The sequence below is a fragment of the Anneissia japonica genome, unplaced genomic scaffold (genome assembly GCF_011630105.1).
Source record: "Anneissia japonica isolate Jap-2015-1 unplaced genomic scaffold, ASM1163010v1 scaffold287923_len1623670_cov205, whole genome shotgun sequence".
In the NCBI taxonomy this organism is placed as follows: Eukaryota; Metazoa; Echinodermata; class Crinoidea; order Comatulida; family Comatulidae; genus Anneissia; species Anneissia japonica.
Window position 1 is genome coordinate 890,797 of NW_022721637.1, and position 18,531 is coordinate 909,327.

Consider the following 18,531-nt stretch of genomic DNA (forward strand, 5'->3'; position numbering starts at 1 on the left):
TTTTTATATATTTTTTTTTTTTTTTTTTTTTTTTTTTTTTTTTTTTAATATGATATTAATTTTTAACTTTTTTAATGTAATTATTTGAATGTTTTGATATTTCAATATGTATTTTTCCACCTTACCTGTTTTCCTATGTTGTCTTTATTTGTTGATTGTAAACAAACGTTTTCAGCCTTTGGCTGTTTTTTTGTTTGTGTTTTATACCTTAATAAATAAATAAATACGTACAACATACACTGTTTATCACATACAACTTGTATGTGATAAATGTCAGCATATGATGTTCATCACATACAACACACAATGTATATCACATCCTATGTGATTTTACTGTGTTTTTTGTTTCAGAATCGAAACTAGTAATTCCATACCATACTCCTAAGCCATTATCACTCAATGAGTTTTTCAGCAAAAAACCAAATCTTACTCAAATAAAAGCACCCCAAGCTCTTAGCAGGTCAGTGAATATTCAAATTTAAAAGAAAGTTTGTATTATTCATGTTTACAAAAATATGTTTTGTATATGAAGATGTATACAAGTCATTGCAATGCATATCCAGGGTACACAGGGCAAATTTTACCAAGTACAATGCCCCAGTATCAGAGGCTTCCCACTTGTTGGTGTAAGGAACTTTATTGCCGAGGTCCCAAGTCTCCCAGAAGTTGCAGGAGCCTCCCGGAAATCAGGATTGCCTCCTGCAATTCCACAAGCAAGCAAGAAACCCCAGAAAATGATCCATCTCCATGTTTTTACTGTTTTATTATCAATTGTCTCCAGATGTCAGTGCAAATGGGTATCAGTATGCACAGCAAAATAGGATTTAATATGTTAAGAAAACTCATTTAATCTGGAAGGGATATCTTCCAACCTGGGACCCCTGTTATTCAGGTTGTCACTCTCCATCCAGTAGTGTAAATTGGGTACCTGTGCTAGGTTAAGTAGTTCCATAACTGCAACATAGAAAGTTGAGTTTGTGTTCCTCCTGTAGTCTTACCTAGTGTTTGGGGTAATACAGTAATTTGAAATACATTCTTGTCTTGATAATACACACTACATAATGAAATGGGGATGTTATTAATAGTTGCAGCACTGGTTTTGTCACATTTTTAATTACATAATAATTAAACATTTTTTTCTACATTTTCTTTTCACAGAATTCTACAAAGCAGTACTATGAAGGAGAAACCGATTGAACAAGTTAGAAGTAAACACTTAATTCATAGAAGGGCTAAGACGACTTATGCAAATTCCAAGCTAAGTAAACACACCACTATGAAACCTGAAGATCCTAAGCTGAGCGAGCCTACCACTATGAAACCTGAAGGAAATTCTGAAAAATTAAATACAGATTCTGACATTAAAGACACAGTTGATGATAGTGATGAAGATCCAGATAAACTTGTGTTACGTTTGGACTCTCTATCAGACGATGAAGAAATGGACATGAAACTTGAAGAAACAGATATTAACCTCAGTGAGAAAATTGAAGAAACCTCAAATGAGGGAAAAAACGATGGACTGGAGCCTCCCTTACAGGCAGAATCTCAGGATTGGAGTTTAAGACTTGATACTCAATCTGTTCCGAACACATTGCCGGAACTGGAAAGTCCGGTCACAGAAGTGTTATGTACAGGAAGTACAATGGAATCCTCACTTACTGATACTCCTACTCAACAGAGCCAGGATTCTGAATCAGATACCACAGTTTCCAAAATGATGGACAGTTGTGAAGATGGTCAAGATTCTGCTCTAACAAATGATGTCATGGTAACACCAGTAAATAAATCATTACAATCTGAATCGTCAGGAAGTAATAAAAAACGATTGCTTGAAATGTTGAAAGGTTATGACACAATGGTACCAAAATTAGGAGGTAACAGGGATGCCATAATAAATTTTGATAGCGATGAAGTGCAGCCTTCTACTGGAGTTAACACATTAATGGAACGGTTTATTAAACATTCAACCAAAAAATATGTAACAAAGAAAAAACATGTCCAACTAGAGTAAGTATTTAAAATAATTTAATTTCTTTATTATCCAATAGCAAGTAGATCATCAGTTGAATGTGAAAAATAAACATATTTGCCTAGACACATGTACTTGAAAATATTTATTTATTTATTAAAAATTATTTGTTTTTAAATATATATTGAGCAGGAGTGTGACTAGAGATGACATTAACTGGTCATCTCTAAAACCCTGGCCAATGACAATGCAATAAATTATATAAAATTACATATAAAATATAAAGAGAAGAAAAAGATAAAATGTATTCATTCATATGATAAGAGTGGATTTTAAGGATGGAAAAGTGGGTAATAAGGGTGGGTGGAGGGCCATGAAATTAGCTTTAGGTGGAAAACTTCAATGCTGGGTGGCTTAACCCACCATAACTACATCCCTGCTTGCTCATATTGTTTCTTTACTTTTATTTTCAGAGTTGTTAAAAAAGAACTTAATTCAGAAGGAAAGGAGGAACTTGTACATGAGTTGGTACCAGTAACGTTAGGAGAGGATGAGCAGAAGGACCCAAAACTGGAAACACCAGGTAATCTTTATTTAATTTAAGTGCCTTGGAATTAAACATTAAACTGGAAACACCAGGTAATCTTTATTTAATTTAAGTGCCTTGGAATTAAACCTTAAACTGGAAACACCAGGTAATCTTTATTTAATTTAAGTGCCTTGGAATTAAACATTAAAACAATTGAATGTAGATTGAGCAGCCACATGCACTATCAATCCATGTAAAATCTAAGTCTGTTGCTTTGATGCACCTCTACTACTATTAACATATTATTGCGCTGCTGATAACTTTGAAACAATTTTCTCCCTTATAAGGTATAATGGTATATTATATATATATATATAAGGTAATTAAATTAAGGAAAATAATAGCTGACAAAGAGTGTATGAGATCCTTAGATGAATGTCCAAAAATACTTAGTTTAAGGAGTAGAATTAGTTTTAGGTCTAGATTATGGATTAGTTTCTTGGTTTGCTTTACTGAACATAATTCTCTCATTTGTTTTCAACAATGTAGATAACTGATAAGCTGCATTTTTTTTAAATACTGATACAGATAAACTTTATTTCATTCTTTTCATTGGGGATTAATGTACTTATCACCTTATTTTAGGAGCAAAGTTATTGAAACTGAAAGAAAATCTCCAAGTAAAGATGAAAGTACAACGTGAAATCGAAAGACAACGTCGTATAGATGCATATAGGATGGACAATGAGGAAGGATATGAAGAGAATGAGCACAAAGAAGATGAGCTGGGATTCAACGAGGAGGAAGAAGAGGCAGAACTTACAGACGGAAGTGAAACAGATGGTGATTACGAGCCAGATGAAGCTGTCGACAACGATTACGATGATGACGACGACGACGATTCTGAAACTGAAGAAAAGGTATTTTAATGTAATTACTTGTCTTGAGATATTTAAAAAATTTTAAGAAGAATAAATTTTAATATTTAACATTTATAGAGAGAAAAAAAATACCCAACTATAACTTTGTACCTTGTAGCTGTAACACCCACCAGGGATTATGACTGGAAGTTCGACGAGAGTGAAGTATTATTTTATTTAATTTAGTTTAAGGTTTTAATGTAAATTATTACTTACTTAGTTAAACCATAAGCACATGTGTTTATACTGAAAATGTAATAGTATATTGTGTTGCCATATTGCATTCGAAGTAATTATTCCTTAAGATTTTCCATGAAAGTGATGTTTTTCACTATTTGGAGTGAGCATATGGTTTGGTTCTTGATGTTTTCTTTTCTTGTTATGTATTGCTGTACTACCACCGGAATAAATAAATGAAATGAAGTAAATTAACTTATCTTATAATAAAACTTGTCATTGCTTATTTCAAATTTTTCATTTAAAGAACATATTTTTAGATGGGCAAGCCAAGGAGGATGACATGGAGGAACTGTCATCTGTTGAAATAAATAATAAAAAGCTTATAGTTAGCGAAACAAACAATGATGATGATAGTGATGATGAATTTGTCTTCAAAATTCGGAAAAAGAAGAAGCGGACAGTTGTTGAGGACGAAGATGAAGAAGACGAAGAAAAATGTGTTGAAACCCATAATAGTTGGAAAAATGGTATTGGTATGTGTTTAAATTTAATTGTAGTTTAATCAAATGATTCGGTTACAAACCATAAAGTGTCCTAAATGCTCAGCTTCCTAAACCTTCTAAACAAAGATGTATTAAGGGTAATGTAACTCCCCACTGTCCCATCCTTCTGAAGAGATGCCCCACCCTCCAAAGCTTCCTAACTAAATACACTTTGTTGTAGACTATCAAGAATCACTAAAGATAGTTTCCTAAACCGCATAAGCATACTTGTGTGAACAGGATGGATCAATCTGCTTGAATATGGTTTTGAATTTTTCGATATGTCACTTTCTGTTTTTAGTGTTGGACAAATCAAACCACCACGATGACACATCAACCATATCTTCATCTTCGGTGAAGTCGTTGTTTAAGAATCCTATTAGGTACTCAATGGCAGCTGATGGCAAGACAATGGATCTGTTTGATTCCAGTACTAACACCACAGATCGCAGTGAAGACACAGCTAACCTTAGTGTTCCCGATGGATGTAACACCTCAATAGGTGCTTTCAGCTTTACACCAATCAAGGAAAAGACAGGTTACAAATGTTTATTTTGATATTTAAAACCAGTCCAGCTGTTATCCCACAGGGCTCAGTTATGCTTAAGCTATGTCTTATTATGGGGCTTAGATACCGGAGCTGTGCTTTCATAATTCTCAGCCTGTAGCATCTCACTGCTCATCAGTCTTATCCAAAATAATACCATTGTGCTTTATATTGCTTTATATATAATTTTCAGAAATTTGAACAAGAACATATTTTTCAATTAATCAGATGCATAACTCATTTATGTATTTTTTACATAGAACCCTTAAACTGGTTGGTATGGTAATAAATTTAAGTCAAAATCAGTAAAAACTAAGATTATTTTTCCTATGTATTTTTGGATTCTAATTTATGAATTTGTTTTAATTGAATTTAAGAGGGTTTCCCAGATTTAACCACAAATTCTTTTTTTAATTCAGGCTTAATCAGACACAAATCAACTGACTTTGCCAACACACCCGATAGCGATGAAGACGAAGAATGCAAGGAAGACAATGATCATAGTAAGGAGGTTGACTCACGGAATTTCCCGATTCCTTCAGAGCGTAGTGTTAATCTTAACAGTAGCTTTGATAATTCGTCTGCTATACCACCATACCAGCCTACAAACAGTATCGACAAGTCATCTACTAATGCCAGCTCTCATGAATTTCAACCAAGAAGTCTACGCCAAAATGAGGTAGGTTATATAAAGATGTACAGTGGTAACATCTTTTCCATTCTGTAAAGTTGGATGCGAATGAAAATAAAATAATACAAATGTAGATAGATAGATGAATTATGCTTTATATCGTGAGTTGGATTGTTGTTGATAGTATATAATATATATGTGAGGGAAAATCTGGAACTATACATGATTCATTTATTTATTTTACTTAATTCTTCTTTACCCTGGGTAACTTGATCAGTGCGAAAGCATTATTATCCTCCAGCTCCCCCCCCCCCCAAAATACAATCAAATGACAAGTATCAAGAGAAAATTACAATAACAATCAAATACAGAATATGACAGGAAAACGATGTAAGTTGTTTAACTGTGGCAGCAGTGATGTAGGCTTTCAATGCAAACTGTATTTGATGTCTGTGGACACTCAGACACTGTTTTCATGCACTAATCGCTCCTCTGTGTACTAATTTTCTTCTAGTGTATAAAATTGACTAAAAATATTATTTGCTAGAGTTTATCGTTTTTTCTTTGTATTTATTTTAGTACCAAAAACTTATTATTTAACAATTTTATCTTATAATAAATCACCTAGTTAGCTATTATCATTCTAAAGTTTAGTAAATATGGAATGTGATTATTTTAAAAATATATGTTTCTTAAACTTTGTTCTGACTTCATGACTTCATTTTCATGTGTTTTGTAAATTGCCTGCAGACGGTCTGTAAAATGGGTGGTCTGACCTTGCCCATAGAGGACTCCCAGGATCTGTTTCAACAAGATTTTTCCTACCCACAAAGTGCTTCCTCGGCTGAAATTGGGAACAGCTCACAGAATTTACACTTGTCATTTGAGGATAACACTCAGACTCAATTCCTTGATGAAAATGGGTAAGATGATTTTATTATTTGCAAGGAGAAATTATTTTCCAAGAGAAACTTGGTTGGTTAATTACTTTAAACCCTTTCATCTTTCACACCCTTAACTGCGTATATGATGGATTAAAAAGTGCATTCTTCAAGCTTTGATTCTTAAACTTTAATCACAGACTAAAACCTATTACTTACCATTTTGCCAGGCAAAGCGAGTGATGATTATCCATGATCCATTGAATTAGTTACTTTATCATCATTGAGAGGAGCTAGATGATAATGATGATGATTAAGTTATGATTGTTTGGTATGATGATTATGACAGTGATAATTATGACAGTGATGATTATGACAGGGATGACTATGACAGTGATGATCATGACAGTGGGTAGTAATGGTCCAGATTATGTTGATGAAGATGATTTCAATTCTTTATAGGTTTCTGAAAGTGAAAACTCAACAAGCTTCATCTAAGAGTCATAAATTAATAATGCCCAAGGATGATGATGATGAGCATGCTGGCGACATGAATGAGCTGCTCGGACTTTGTTCGGGTCAGTTTACAGCAAGTAAGTCCATAATCAGCTAAGTGCAATATATATATTCCATGTACTCGTTCCCATGTACTCGTTCCCATGTACTCGTTCAAAAATCTCTTAAAGCCGGTTTTACACTAGGCGAATTTATTCGCGTGAATCGAAAGCGTTGGTTCATGCGCATTCACATTTCTATTGGAGTTTTTGCGAAGCGAAAAAATGCGCAACCATTCAGAGCTCAGGAAGCAAACCAACGTTTTGATTCCCGCGAATAAATTCGCCTAGTTTAAAACATGCTTTAGTTGGTATTAACTCTAATTGTTATATCTGTCTGTTACTAGTCTTAATTTGTCTATGTATTAAGAACTTGATTAAAATCTTGGAGGGAAAGAGGAGGTTTTCATCATCACTAATGCTGACATCCTTTCTAATAATAAATATATACAAACAAAAAGTGATGTTATTAGACAATATAAGTTATCTTATTACTTTGCTGCCTCTTTGTTAGCTCTCATTGTTTTATGCATGTTTTTTAATCTATTTTTACAGCCTTGCAGCCTAGTAAGCCCAGTAAAGGTGTATTTTCTCAGCTAGGGAACCAGGGTACTGGGACTCCAGAAATGGATGAACTGTTGCAGCTGTGTTCTGGAACATTCACTGGGTAGGTTCAATCAAATCATAATGTAAACAAACTTGCTGTGAAGAATGGCGATTCCCTAATAGCATTGCATAGTCAGGCCCCAACACTAAAGAAAGTGGTTGGCATTCCGATCTGCACAGGTCCGACTACCTTAGAACCAATGACCACACTTGTTAAACCGCTAAGACAGATTTGTAGACCAATTTCAATAATGATACTTATTTTTACTCATAGGAAAAATAAACATGAAGAGGTTGGTGATGATGTAAGCGAGTCTTCATTCCAAATGTTGTCGGATAATGAGAGCATCAAGAGTAAAGATGCAGATGGATTCAGTGACAACGAAGATGAAAAACATGACAAGAATGATAATGAAGAATTAGGAGGGATCAATGAGGATACTGACAATGAAGAACAACCAACAGCTAAAAAGTAAAGTTGTACATAAGCTTTATGAAATCATCATACAGTTCACTTTAAATTTTATCTTTTGCTCTATAAAGTTACATTATTGCTATTATTTTAAATTTTATACAATTTTGTTGTCTCTTGTTTACTTTTATGCAATGTTATACCAAACATATATTAAATAGACAAAAAGTGTTTAATTATGTGAACTTAAGGAACAAATAATATATATATAAAAAATGTAATCATTGTTTTTTTTTTTTTTAATGATTATTAGAATTTTTAAGAATAAATTCATTGAAGAGGAAGCGGAGCTGTCCGGTAGTGAGTTCGGCAGCGATGAGGAGTACGATGCAGAGGAATTTGGGGATCTCATCGCCGAAGAAATGATAAATGAAGACGTAGGAAATGAAGGCGATATCCATAATAAAATACAGAAAATGCACATGTGAGTAAAATGAGCAAGTAACTTAGATAATACCTTAAGTTTTACTTATAGAAAGTAAGGAACAATTTAATTTAATGTTTCTAGTAAACTATATACAGTATATTAGTAAAGTAGGCCTATGTAATTTTTGATTTTGGAACAATGTTGTTTTTACCTGCTGGATTTATAGGAAGCTGACAGATGATGAGGATGCTCGACGGCTGCGCCTATACAAGGAAGCTTTCCTGACAGATGGGGACCTGCATGACGGTTCAAAGGGGAGAACCAGACAGTTCAGGTGGCGCAATGTCGGTAGGGCTCCAATAAAATGTCTAGCATTTTATCTTTTTTAAGTTCTTTAAAATGCCAGTTTGTCAGAGCATTATTTGTCTTTTTTATTGGTATGCTCCTTAATATTATTATAGCTTATTTTTAGAGACTTCCTCCTCCAGCAGAAATTTCATAATGATATAATAATAAGTAAATAATTATTGAAGAATAATATTAGAATATATTACTACCACTTTATTGTGAAAAGAGAGAAAGTATAAACTAAGTGCACTCCTTTTGAATGAACTAAAGTAAAAACTTAATAGTATTTAAAATACTTTTGACTGATTGGTATTTATAGAAATATGTTTATCAAAGTATTAAATAATTTTTCTCTCTGAGATGATGATTCGTGGACGTCTGGCGCAAACAACAATTCAGATGATGAAGCCGAAGAGGTGGAGAATGAAAATGAACTTGAGTGGAGGAAACAAAGGCATGAACGAGAACAATGTATTAAAAGCCAGGATGTAAGAACCACTTTTAAGAAATTGGTATATGCACTTAAATTAATAGGAAGTGAATAATTTAGATTAAAAACTTGTTAAGTCACTTAAGTGAAACAATCGGTATAGTGGAGGTGGGTAGGCGCAAGATTATTCAAGATAAAAAGCACTTCAAATTGAATCATTTGTGGGGCATTAATTTTATTAGTGGTATATGAATATTCATTCATCATAGTTAAACAGTTATTTAAGTAAGTATGGATTATAGATGTCAAGTTGTTTGTGATTTTTTTTTTTTTCAGGAAGAAAACAAAATTCAAGATGAAGAGGATTGTTTAGATTTAGATGAGAACAGTCAATTTGACAAGTTTATCAAGAAAGTTTCTGTAAAAAGAAGAAAGAAAAGTATGAATTTATTTTCAGTTAAAAATCTAAATCATTGAAAAATATTAGATATATGAGTGATATTAAGGTATTTTAAAAATTTATTTATTGATCTATCATTTTATAAGTGTATTCTTATACTTCTTAGGTACTGTGACAGTCCCAGAAACCAACAACACAGCTGCTAGAAAGACTCCAACTAAACCAAAAATGACATTGGTAAAATAGTACAGTATTGCATTTATTTTGCATTAGTGTAAAGGACATGCCTCTCAGTTTGCTGTAAAACTCTTAAAAGGGATGGGTGGTGATACAATGTTACCTTTAAAAAGGAAATAAAAAAATGAAATGTAGTTGCGTGATTCATCAATGCTAGCAGAGTTTGAGCTCTGTTGTCTGCCCTTTGAGGCACTTTGCTCAGCTAATAGTCTCAGTGGGGTGCCTAGGCTGTGCGCAGTATGAGAGTTAGGGTGGGGGTGCACTCTCCCTTATTGAAAATGCTTGAAGCAAAAAAATTCTGTTCAAGGAGTTAAAATCATGTCAAATCACCTTATCTTGCGAGCTAGCTCCCCCCCTCACCTAATCATCTAGACATTTCACCTTCAGGCCCCCATCAGTGCCTCCCCCGATGGCATTATTTTTTATTCATGTTTTTCTCACAGAGCAACATCAGAATTCACAAATTGTATGTAAAATGGTTTTTGTTTTTTTACAGTTCAAGCATGGATCTTTCCTGAACAGAGCAAAGAATGACCTTGAACGTATCACAAACATGTTCAAACCACTGAGTAATCCCAACAGGCCTAGAAATGCTCGAAACTTTGTATTCCAGTCTCTGTCACCTCAGAAGGCAGATGACACAGAGAGTGAATCACAGGTATAGCTAATCACCATGATTGGTTCATGTAATGTAGTGGAGTTTGTATACCTGATAGAGATACACTTTATTTGTCATCCACATTGTGATTTAGATGCAGTTTCCATGACAGCTAAAGATCAGTGCAATGTCTAGTATAAACTACTGTGGGCTAGTATAGTAAACCTACCTAATTACTGTACTAGCCCGCTGGGCAAGTGATCAGTTATATACTATTGCTTCAAGTATACTTAACCAAGAAAATAGTGTCACTTATGTAAAATGTAGCCAATGAGCTAGTGAAATGTACAGTAAACTAGCCCAGTGGGCTAGTCACCAAAAGAAAGTTAAATCTAGCCCTGCGGTGGTAATAAAGAAGATAGAAAATAAAAATATGTAACCACATTTGCTTTTCCATTTTATATATTTTCTTGTATACATTGTTGCATATAGCAGTCTGTATGCATTGAAAGAACGGTTTCTTTAAAAGTTTTGTTGGCTATCAGTAAACACCATTTTTATTGTTACATTGAGAATCTTTTAGATATTAGGATAATTTGCATGGTGTATTGAAAAATATTATCTGCATTTATACATAATGTGTTAATAGTTTTGATTTGATTGAATTTAATGGCCACTAAGCCAGATCATTATAATTAGTCTGGTTTTTTTTCCCAGCAGATGAAACGACCCCTTAGCAATGTGGATAAGGCAACTCCGAATCTACCTAAGAATAAGAAAGCAAGATTAAACACGAGCCAACCTAAGCAGGCAAAGAGCATCTTCCAGCTTCTATGAACCTATATTAACAGTCAGGAATACTTAATGTAGAGAATAAATAGTGATCATCTAGATCACTTTTAAACAAATAAATTTATATTTGCAAGTTTGTCGGTTGAAGTAGCAATACAGAGTGGCGAGTAGTAGTTTTAGAGTGGGTGTGTTTGGAAAGATTTAGTATTAAGTATCTACATGATCATATGGACTCTACACTGCCATAAAGTATAACATTGATAGTGTGTGATGGTTGTACATTATTAATGTTTATCAAAGTAAACCATCCAGATACCTATTTATTATCATATTATATATTATATTATAGTAACTGTTGCTCTCATATTATAATTATTAAGCCATAAACACTTATTATATTGCTCAAGCACAGCGACAACTAAAAATCAGGGCTGGTCGAATGGCGATTGTTTTTCATAATCTAATTGACAAAGAACTACTGTATGCCCATATACTGTATAGTCATAATATGACCATATTTAGGCATGTCACATGCTTTTGTCATGAAATTGGGTAATCAACCATCACTTTGATTGGTTAAATGGTGATCACATGGCTAAAATCCATGTTTAAGGTATCAAGTTTATTGAAGCTGGAAAATTGGTAGAGACAAGTATTTTGGGCTCCTACCTTGATAAGAACTGTATCTTTACTGAATATAATAACCGTGAGCATGTATTTCAGAATTTAACACTTTTTTGTATTATTCTTGGAAATGTGACTTTTGTGTATCAAAATTTTAAAATAAATATTCCATATTATATTAAAATTTTATAGAGTTCCATTGTGAATCCTTATTAATTCTATGTTAGTGTAGGTGGTGCAGGAGCATAGGATTTGCATCTTTCATAAATGCACCTAAAAATAGAAATATCAGTCGTAAGCAAAGATCTTATAAACACAAGATATAGTTCTCTGTAATAACGCATGAACGGTGCTCTCTTGCAAAATTGAAAACTTTTGAACCTTGACAATAGCGTATGCCACGCGACTTTACGTTTACGCATAACAATTAGCGTCCGATTTACAATGCACCCTCCCTTTAGAACATAAGGAACAAATTAACGTACTAGGTACGAATTCATTACAGCAACGAATTTGTATACCTAACAAAACACAAAATGACAACAAGTAGGCATTGTTGTTTATTTGATTACTAAATAAAATATAATTAATCATATTCTGACATTAAAATGTTTTAGAACCAAATTATATGCATATCTATTTCATCAAATGATTTAACACTAGATATACACTAATTAATAATTGTTATTGAACATCCAATTTTGGCAGATTTTGATAGACTTCATATTAAGCATTGCCCACACTAACCTATATGTGACAATTGATAGAGGTAGGAGAATAACCCAACTTGCAGCGTCATTGTGCTGAATTGCGTATGGGCGTGGTCCGTGACTACCTAGCAGCCGTAAAGAGGCGCTTCTTGGTAGATACATGTTCACATCATTTCACAACGACAGGGGCTGAAATGAACCATAACATCGGGGTAACCCCCTACTCTTCCGAAAGATGCAATGGGTTCTTTAAAGTGCACACGAGCCAATGTTATACACTGGACCTCCATTTTAATTCCTTATCCGAGAAGACTCGGTTCTACCAACCGGCGACCCTGCCTTACTGCTTGGCCACTAGACTCGCCGATATGCCAATATTTTGTTGTAATACATCATCAAATTTGACAGCGTGAACAGAGCAGTGGTGGTGCCAGTGGGCTGCATTTGCCATCCCGTCGGACAGGCACTGACCCCCTGCTGTCCTGTTTTTCCCGATCAGAAAAGTCTGATGCAAATACAGTGCAACTTGATTAAGCCATCCTAAGCATGTACAACTACCAAGTGCTGACCGAGCGCAATTATATTATATTGACCATGCATGTGCAATGTCCTACATACACCCATGAGCACTGTAAAAACTATTAGGTATTTAAAGTTGCACTTAGTTTGGTCACAAACAATCCAACGTAAATACACAGTTAATTCCTTTTTTTTTTAAACTGATTTTAACAACAGTACTGTATAAATAAAATGTTGGGGTCATAAAAAAAATCATACTCTGGAACAATACTCAAAACTGTAGAATTAAATGAACAGGGAGCATTTGTCCAACAACTCAGAATTACACTAGTTAAATCATACAATGTACAGTACTGCATACAAAGCAACAGAATTAAATTTTGTAATGATATTAAATCCACGTACGAACGCCGTACAATTTGAATACGATAAAGTTACTTTACACTCATCAAATTCTCTGGCACAGTACCGACAACTGAACAGGGAGCATTTGTTCAACAACTCAATTAAATCATACAATGTATACAAATCAACACAATTAAATTTTGTAATGATATGATTACAAAAATTGTTAAAAAGAATACCATTCAATATAGAATGTACAAATAGTACTATTTATGCATCAGTTAATTAGTAAACTTAAATACACAAATTCATATGCAAATTTTATTGTTCTATTTATTAGCTCTTTATGAACAACTTCTGAGCAAAACTCAATGACCCTAGGTGATATTTGTGACCTGCTAATCAGAATTAAACAAACTGTTGCAACAAAATAGTGACCATTTACGGGAAATTACATTGCAATATGACTTTCAACTGTGAAGGGACTATCATGTAGTAGGGTGTCCAGTGGCGTATCTAGAAGTCTTGAAATGGGGGTGTTGATGGGGGGGGGGAGTGCAACGGTGTAGTGGGAAGCTCAATGATCAGTTGTGATTTTTAACTAACTTGCAAGTAATTTTTTTTTGGGGGGGGGGTGACAGTAATTTTAGGAGAGGCGTGCATCCCCTAGATACGCCACTGTGGGGGTTATGGGGAAAGAATTTGTTTAGGTCAGTTAAAATTGTGCTTTCTACCAAAGTACAAGAATCTCATTTACATTTAGTAAAGTTAAACTTGCCTAAGTCAACTTTGCTTAACTCAAACACTGTATTATCTTATTTTACATGCCAAATGTGTTTTCCATTAATTAACGATTTGTAAGTCAAATTTTATCTAGGTCGAAAGGTTTTTCAATGCCAATTTGGATTCAAAATTAGGCAAGTTCAACTGTAATTGGAAGTAGCATATAGTAGCAAGTGGTCACCCAAAACATTACATAATTACAAAACATTTGTTATATTAGCATCCGTATAATAATCATTCTTGTTTATAATAATGAATCAAAATGTCAATAATTGTCAATAGATCAGTTATAAACAAAAGTATGATATTAAAAATACTGTAATAGTAATAATAATTTATCAATATTCTTGCATTACTTTAGCAATAATTAATACCCATTTTTGACTTTACAAAACTTCATAAAAAGATGAAGATACAGTATGTGTATTACATAACAAGTGTTCAATGTTGTTGACTTTCTCTGTTGTGTTGCAGTAAAGTTGCATCATACCATACCGTAATAATCAGGCTTCTTTGCAGCTGGTTGACATTAGTGTTCTCTGTTTTGTTGCAGTGAGATTGCCTCATAGTAATCTAGGCTTCTTTCCAACTGGTCCATTTTTTATTTGGTAATCTGTTGAAAACAACATTGTTTTTGAGCCAATATTTTTAATATGTATTGTAATGCTGTATATGAAGATTAAGGCAATATTGTAGGCCTAACTCATGAACAAAGTGAACAACTTTACAGGGAATGTGCTGGTGGTTATCTATGTATACAGTATTACAAGAAAATGCTAACATCCCAAAGTGTACACATCTGACTAAAAGATTGCTAAAAATTGGCCACACCCCTTCCCTCAATTTTCAAATCCTGGCCAATAAAATCAAGTGCACAAATTAAAAAGTATTACCTAATGGTATTCCCTGTGTCAGTACATCTCTTGGCAACTTAAACGTCACACACATCATTTCCTTGTTGGGTGCTACATCCCGTACATCATGCACAACTGCCGTATCTACTTTGTGTTTTAGAATCGCTGATGTCCTCTGTAGAACGTCCATCCCAGCATTCACTTCTTTGGAGAAGCAGTGACAATGAACAGTTGGCAAGGGCAATTGACTTTGCACCATGTCTGATACATCGCTAACAAGTCCTCGATACGCATCCAAAAATTCAAGAGCAGACGAAGGAAGATTCATCACGATGTGAACATTACGCTCGCGTTCATACTCCGGCTTGGTTTTGGTTGCCATTGCAACTAGTTCTTCTTTAACGACCTTCCTGATAAATTCTCTGCCATCCATTGTGAATGTGGTTAAACGTTTCTCGACTTTGTTGAGCTTACTGTTGTGCACCAGCCATCGGTATGATTCTGGGTTTAAATCGTTAGCAAAGATAATACCACCTTTCTTCGCCATGGGGATCGCAAATGGCCCAACGCCTGCAAAAATATCAAACACAACATCACCACGGTCTACAAGCTTTGTGATTCGAGCATGCTCAGTAGCAAGCCTGGGATTCCAGTATACTTTGGAGAAGTCAAATTCAAACTGACAATGATGTTCCTTGACGGAAGCAATCATGTTTGATTCACCGGTGAGAATCTCCATTTTAAAGAACCTGAACTCATTGTTGATCTCACTCAGCTTGTTCACAACAGTTGTTATTCCAGGTGTTTTGTCAATGAGTACTTGACCTGTTGGATGTAAGATGTAGAAAGTTAATTCATTAATAATAAAAACTATCTCATTGTACAAGGTGCACGTTTCAATAAAATGCATCATTGTGTTTACACTATTTACCTGGTCATTGGACAAAACACCTATGCATGGGCGGATGCACTGCTCTCTCCCCACCCCCTGTCTCTTATACACATCTTTAAACTTGCCTAATACTAAAAATGACCAATGTTTTCACTGGAATAGGGTTTAGTTCTGAATTCTCACTTTTCAAAAACCAATGCCCAGCTACCTGGGGAGCAATCATTCCATGAACAGCTAGATCAATACTTGGTATTAGATCCTACCAGGTATCTACTTCTGGGTGGAAAAATATGACGCAGATATAGTCTTGTTGACACATGCTGAATACACAAGACAATCAGATTTCATATTTTTATATTGTTAATTTTATATTATTTATACAATTTATGTATATGGAACCTTTGTAGGTTTTTATATTATTTATAATTTATAAGTTGCATTAACTTAAAAGATTCAATTAAAAAACCTCAAAAACTCATCACCTATAATATGCTTGTATTTGTCATGTTCGGGCTTTAGGTTCATATGGGCAATGTGACCTATTCTACTAAAACTTGTTGCCACGACGACATCTGCAGGTAGAATGGCTTGAATTACTTCATCGTACGTCCAGTTCCAATATGACAACTCCAGCTCATACTTGTAAATTTTCTCTTCCACTTCATTTTCTTTGATAAAAGCACGCTCTTCGGGAGTCATGCACTTTAGCTCTTTAATCTTTTCGGGGTCAAGCATCACAAACTTGTTTTCGCTGTCGTCGGGGATATCGCGAATGGCGCTTAACTGTTTTCTGTAGAACTTCCGTTGCTTATAAACTTTCATGCACTGTTGTATAAGCTTCTTGTTGACCTTGATTGATGGCACTTGTATAGTTTTTTTAAATGCATCTCGATTCAGCTCCGTCATACCTGCCAGATTTGGTGCAGTTAGTGGACAAGACGTTGTCAATCCTCGCTTTGAGTGTGCCATGGTTGTTTTACAAGGACCACGGACAAATCCTAAACCTCTCAATCTTTTGTTAACATTCAGTTTGGCTGGAGTGAAGGTTGACACACACACCAATGGTTGAACAAACTGTATCCACTTGTGCACCACAATCATGTGATAATCTGAATAAAAAACCCAATATTATCATTAGCAAAAAAAAAAAAAAATGGTCACCCATCATATTCATATGTTGTAATATTTATTTTCTGCTCTACTTGGGACAAAAACAAAAAGGGCAACTGCAAGTACTTGATCTCTTTGATAAGGGCCTACATTGGACAAGAATAAAAAAGGGAACCGAACTACCAAAAACTTTGAATGGTTTGAATCACCCCAGTCATGGGAACATACATTCCAACCTCCTCGGTCTTCAGTCAGAGACCTAGCCTAGCCTGCCTAGGCCTTCATCTCAATCATTGACATATCCAGGCCTGCTGAAGTTTAGATTAGTAGTAGCATACTGATCACAATAATAATGTTAAATAAATGCTACGTAGCTAACGGATAAACCTACTTAGAACTCAAAAATAGTTCTTGTGATGCAATACCTTTGAAATTCAATCAATAAAACTACCCTCCTCCAAGCCTGGTAAACATACTCACGTTTTTTAACTACAGTTGCTAGTACCACAGCATGCACAGCGCATAGAGCTGCTTAGGTTCGACGATTTATAATGGAGGGTAGAGTAGTGGTACAATTTGCCTTTGGTATCTCACATTATACGTAAATATATGTTGATAATATATAAATTCACCTAATACACAATACACAAATTAATAAGTTTTGAACTACAACTTTTATAATAATTTAAATTATATAATGACACACCATTATTAGAATTTATATACCCCTTAACATTAATGGATACCTCTTGAGAGAGTTCGACCAAAGTTCGTCGCTCACATATCACGAACTAAGTAGATAGGCCTACTCTACATTCGCGCTAAACAGACTATTATTCTATTTTCTCTATGCTATTATCAATCATACACCCTGAAAGACAACAATGAAAAGAAAAATATTGGAGTAGGCCTATGTAGGGGGTGGGTGTGACCAACATTTTATTAGTAATTATGATTTTCTATAAAAGTGCATAGGTCTACAAAGTAGGACTACATAGGTCTACAAGGTGGTCCTACCAAAGTAGGACCATGGGTTTAGGTCTATCAATTAAAACTGTTACACTGAAACGTCCGTTTTTCAATGTTGTATAATAGATATAGGATCTCTTTTGTTTATGACTTCATTTTCATTATTAATCACAACGTTATCAGATATAAGTCATTGTATCAAAGAACAATCCTCTTCTCCAATATTAATTACATTCATTAATTTGTAATATTCTTCTCCCAATAATCTGTTTCTTACAGGTATTCCTAACTTGTTTTAGCTTTATACACTACGCATTTATTTAGTTTTGTCTGTTTAATATATTTTCTATATGTTCGTTTATTCGAGGGAGCGTGTCGAGGGAGGCGTTTATTCATTCATTTTTTTTGCGGTTAATGGATACGGTACCGTATAGGCCTACTTAAAAATAAACGACCATTAATTTCATTTTGAATTAAAAATAACATTTTATTTTTGGCTAATAATTAGTACACACGCCACGAAAAAAGTTTTTGAATTTTTATTACGCCCACCGCTGCCTTGAAATCTCAAAAAATAAAGATAGGCCCTATATATATTTCTTCCTAACTAACTTAACTAAAGCATTTAACCATTCCATTGTAAAAAAATAAGTTCGCAAAACGAGGATGAAGTCTCGCCGATTAACTATGAACTGTTTTCAGCATGATTTTCACGAATT

At 34.3% G+C, this 18,531-nt stretch overlaps 2 protein-coding genes across 6 annotated transcripts in view; one reads left to right on the forward strand and one right to left on the reverse strand.

Moving 5' to 3' along the window:
* Positions 1 to 11,817, forward strand: part of LOC117111650 (claspin-like) — a 15,441-nt gene extending 3,624 nt beyond the window's left edge. The window contains exons 5-22 of one of the 3 annotated variants that reach the window (XM_033254618.1): positions 352 to 460; positions 1,159 to 2,010; positions 2,446 to 2,555; positions 3,147 to 3,421; positions 3,906 to 4,134; positions 4,445 to 4,681; positions 5,110 to 5,369; positions 6,072 to 6,244; positions 6,665 to 6,795; positions 7,312 to 7,423; positions 7,637 to 7,834; positions 8,088 to 8,258; positions 8,428 to 8,549; positions 8,910 to 9,037; positions 9,316 to 9,418; positions 9,546 to 9,616; positions 10,113 to 10,274; positions 10,932 to 11,817. In XM_033254618.1, coding sequence (XP_033110509.1) covers positions 352 to 460; positions 1,159 to 2,010; positions 2,446 to 2,555; positions 3,147 to 3,421; positions 3,906 to 4,134; positions 4,445 to 4,681; positions 5,110 to 5,369; positions 6,072 to 6,244; positions 6,665 to 6,795; positions 7,312 to 7,423; positions 7,637 to 7,834; positions 8,088 to 8,258; positions 8,428 to 8,549; positions 8,910 to 9,037; positions 9,316 to 9,418; positions 9,546 to 9,616; positions 10,113 to 10,274; positions 10,932 to 11,051 — 3,563 coding nt within the window. In that variant the 3' untranslated portion in view covers positions 11,052 to 11,817. The remainder of the gene's footprint in view (positions 1 to 351; positions 461 to 1,158; positions 2,011 to 2,445; positions 2,556 to 3,146; positions 3,422 to 3,905; positions 4,135 to 4,444; positions 4,682 to 5,109; positions 5,370 to 6,071; positions 6,245 to 6,664; positions 6,796 to 7,311; positions 7,424 to 7,636; positions 7,835 to 8,087; positions 8,259 to 8,427; positions 8,550 to 8,909; positions 9,038 to 9,315; positions 9,419 to 9,545; positions 9,617 to 10,112; positions 10,275 to 10,931) is intronic. The other 2 variants (XM_033254619.1, XM_033254620.1) reach the window with 2 other exon arrangements.
* Positions 11,818 to 13,801: 1,984 nt separating this feature from the next.
* LOC117111607 (tRNA (guanine(37)-N1)-methyltransferase-like) lies at positions 13,802 to 17,371 on the reverse strand. 3 transcript variants are annotated; one of them, XM_033254553.1, is made up of 4 exons: positions 17,269 to 17,371; positions 16,216 to 16,842; positions 14,881 to 15,666; positions 13,802 to 14,600 (listed from the first exon to the last, which is right to left on the reverse strand). In XM_033254553.1, the coding sequence occupies exons 2-4, from the start codon at positions 16,832 to 16,834 to the stop codon at positions 14,551 to 14,553; spliced, it is 1,455 nt and encodes a 484-aa protein (XP_033110444.1). In that variant the 5' UTR covers positions 16,835 to 16,842; positions 17,269 to 17,371; the 3' UTR covers positions 13,802 to 14,550. The 3 variants fall into 3 exon arrangements, with proteins under 3 accessions (XP_033110444.1, XP_033110446.1, XP_033110445.1); XM_033254555.1 differs by having other exon boundaries at positions 17,324 to 17,365; XM_033254554.1 differs by having other exon boundaries at positions 17,235 to 17,330.
* Between the last annotated feature and the right edge of the window lie 1,160 nt (positions 17,372 to 18,531).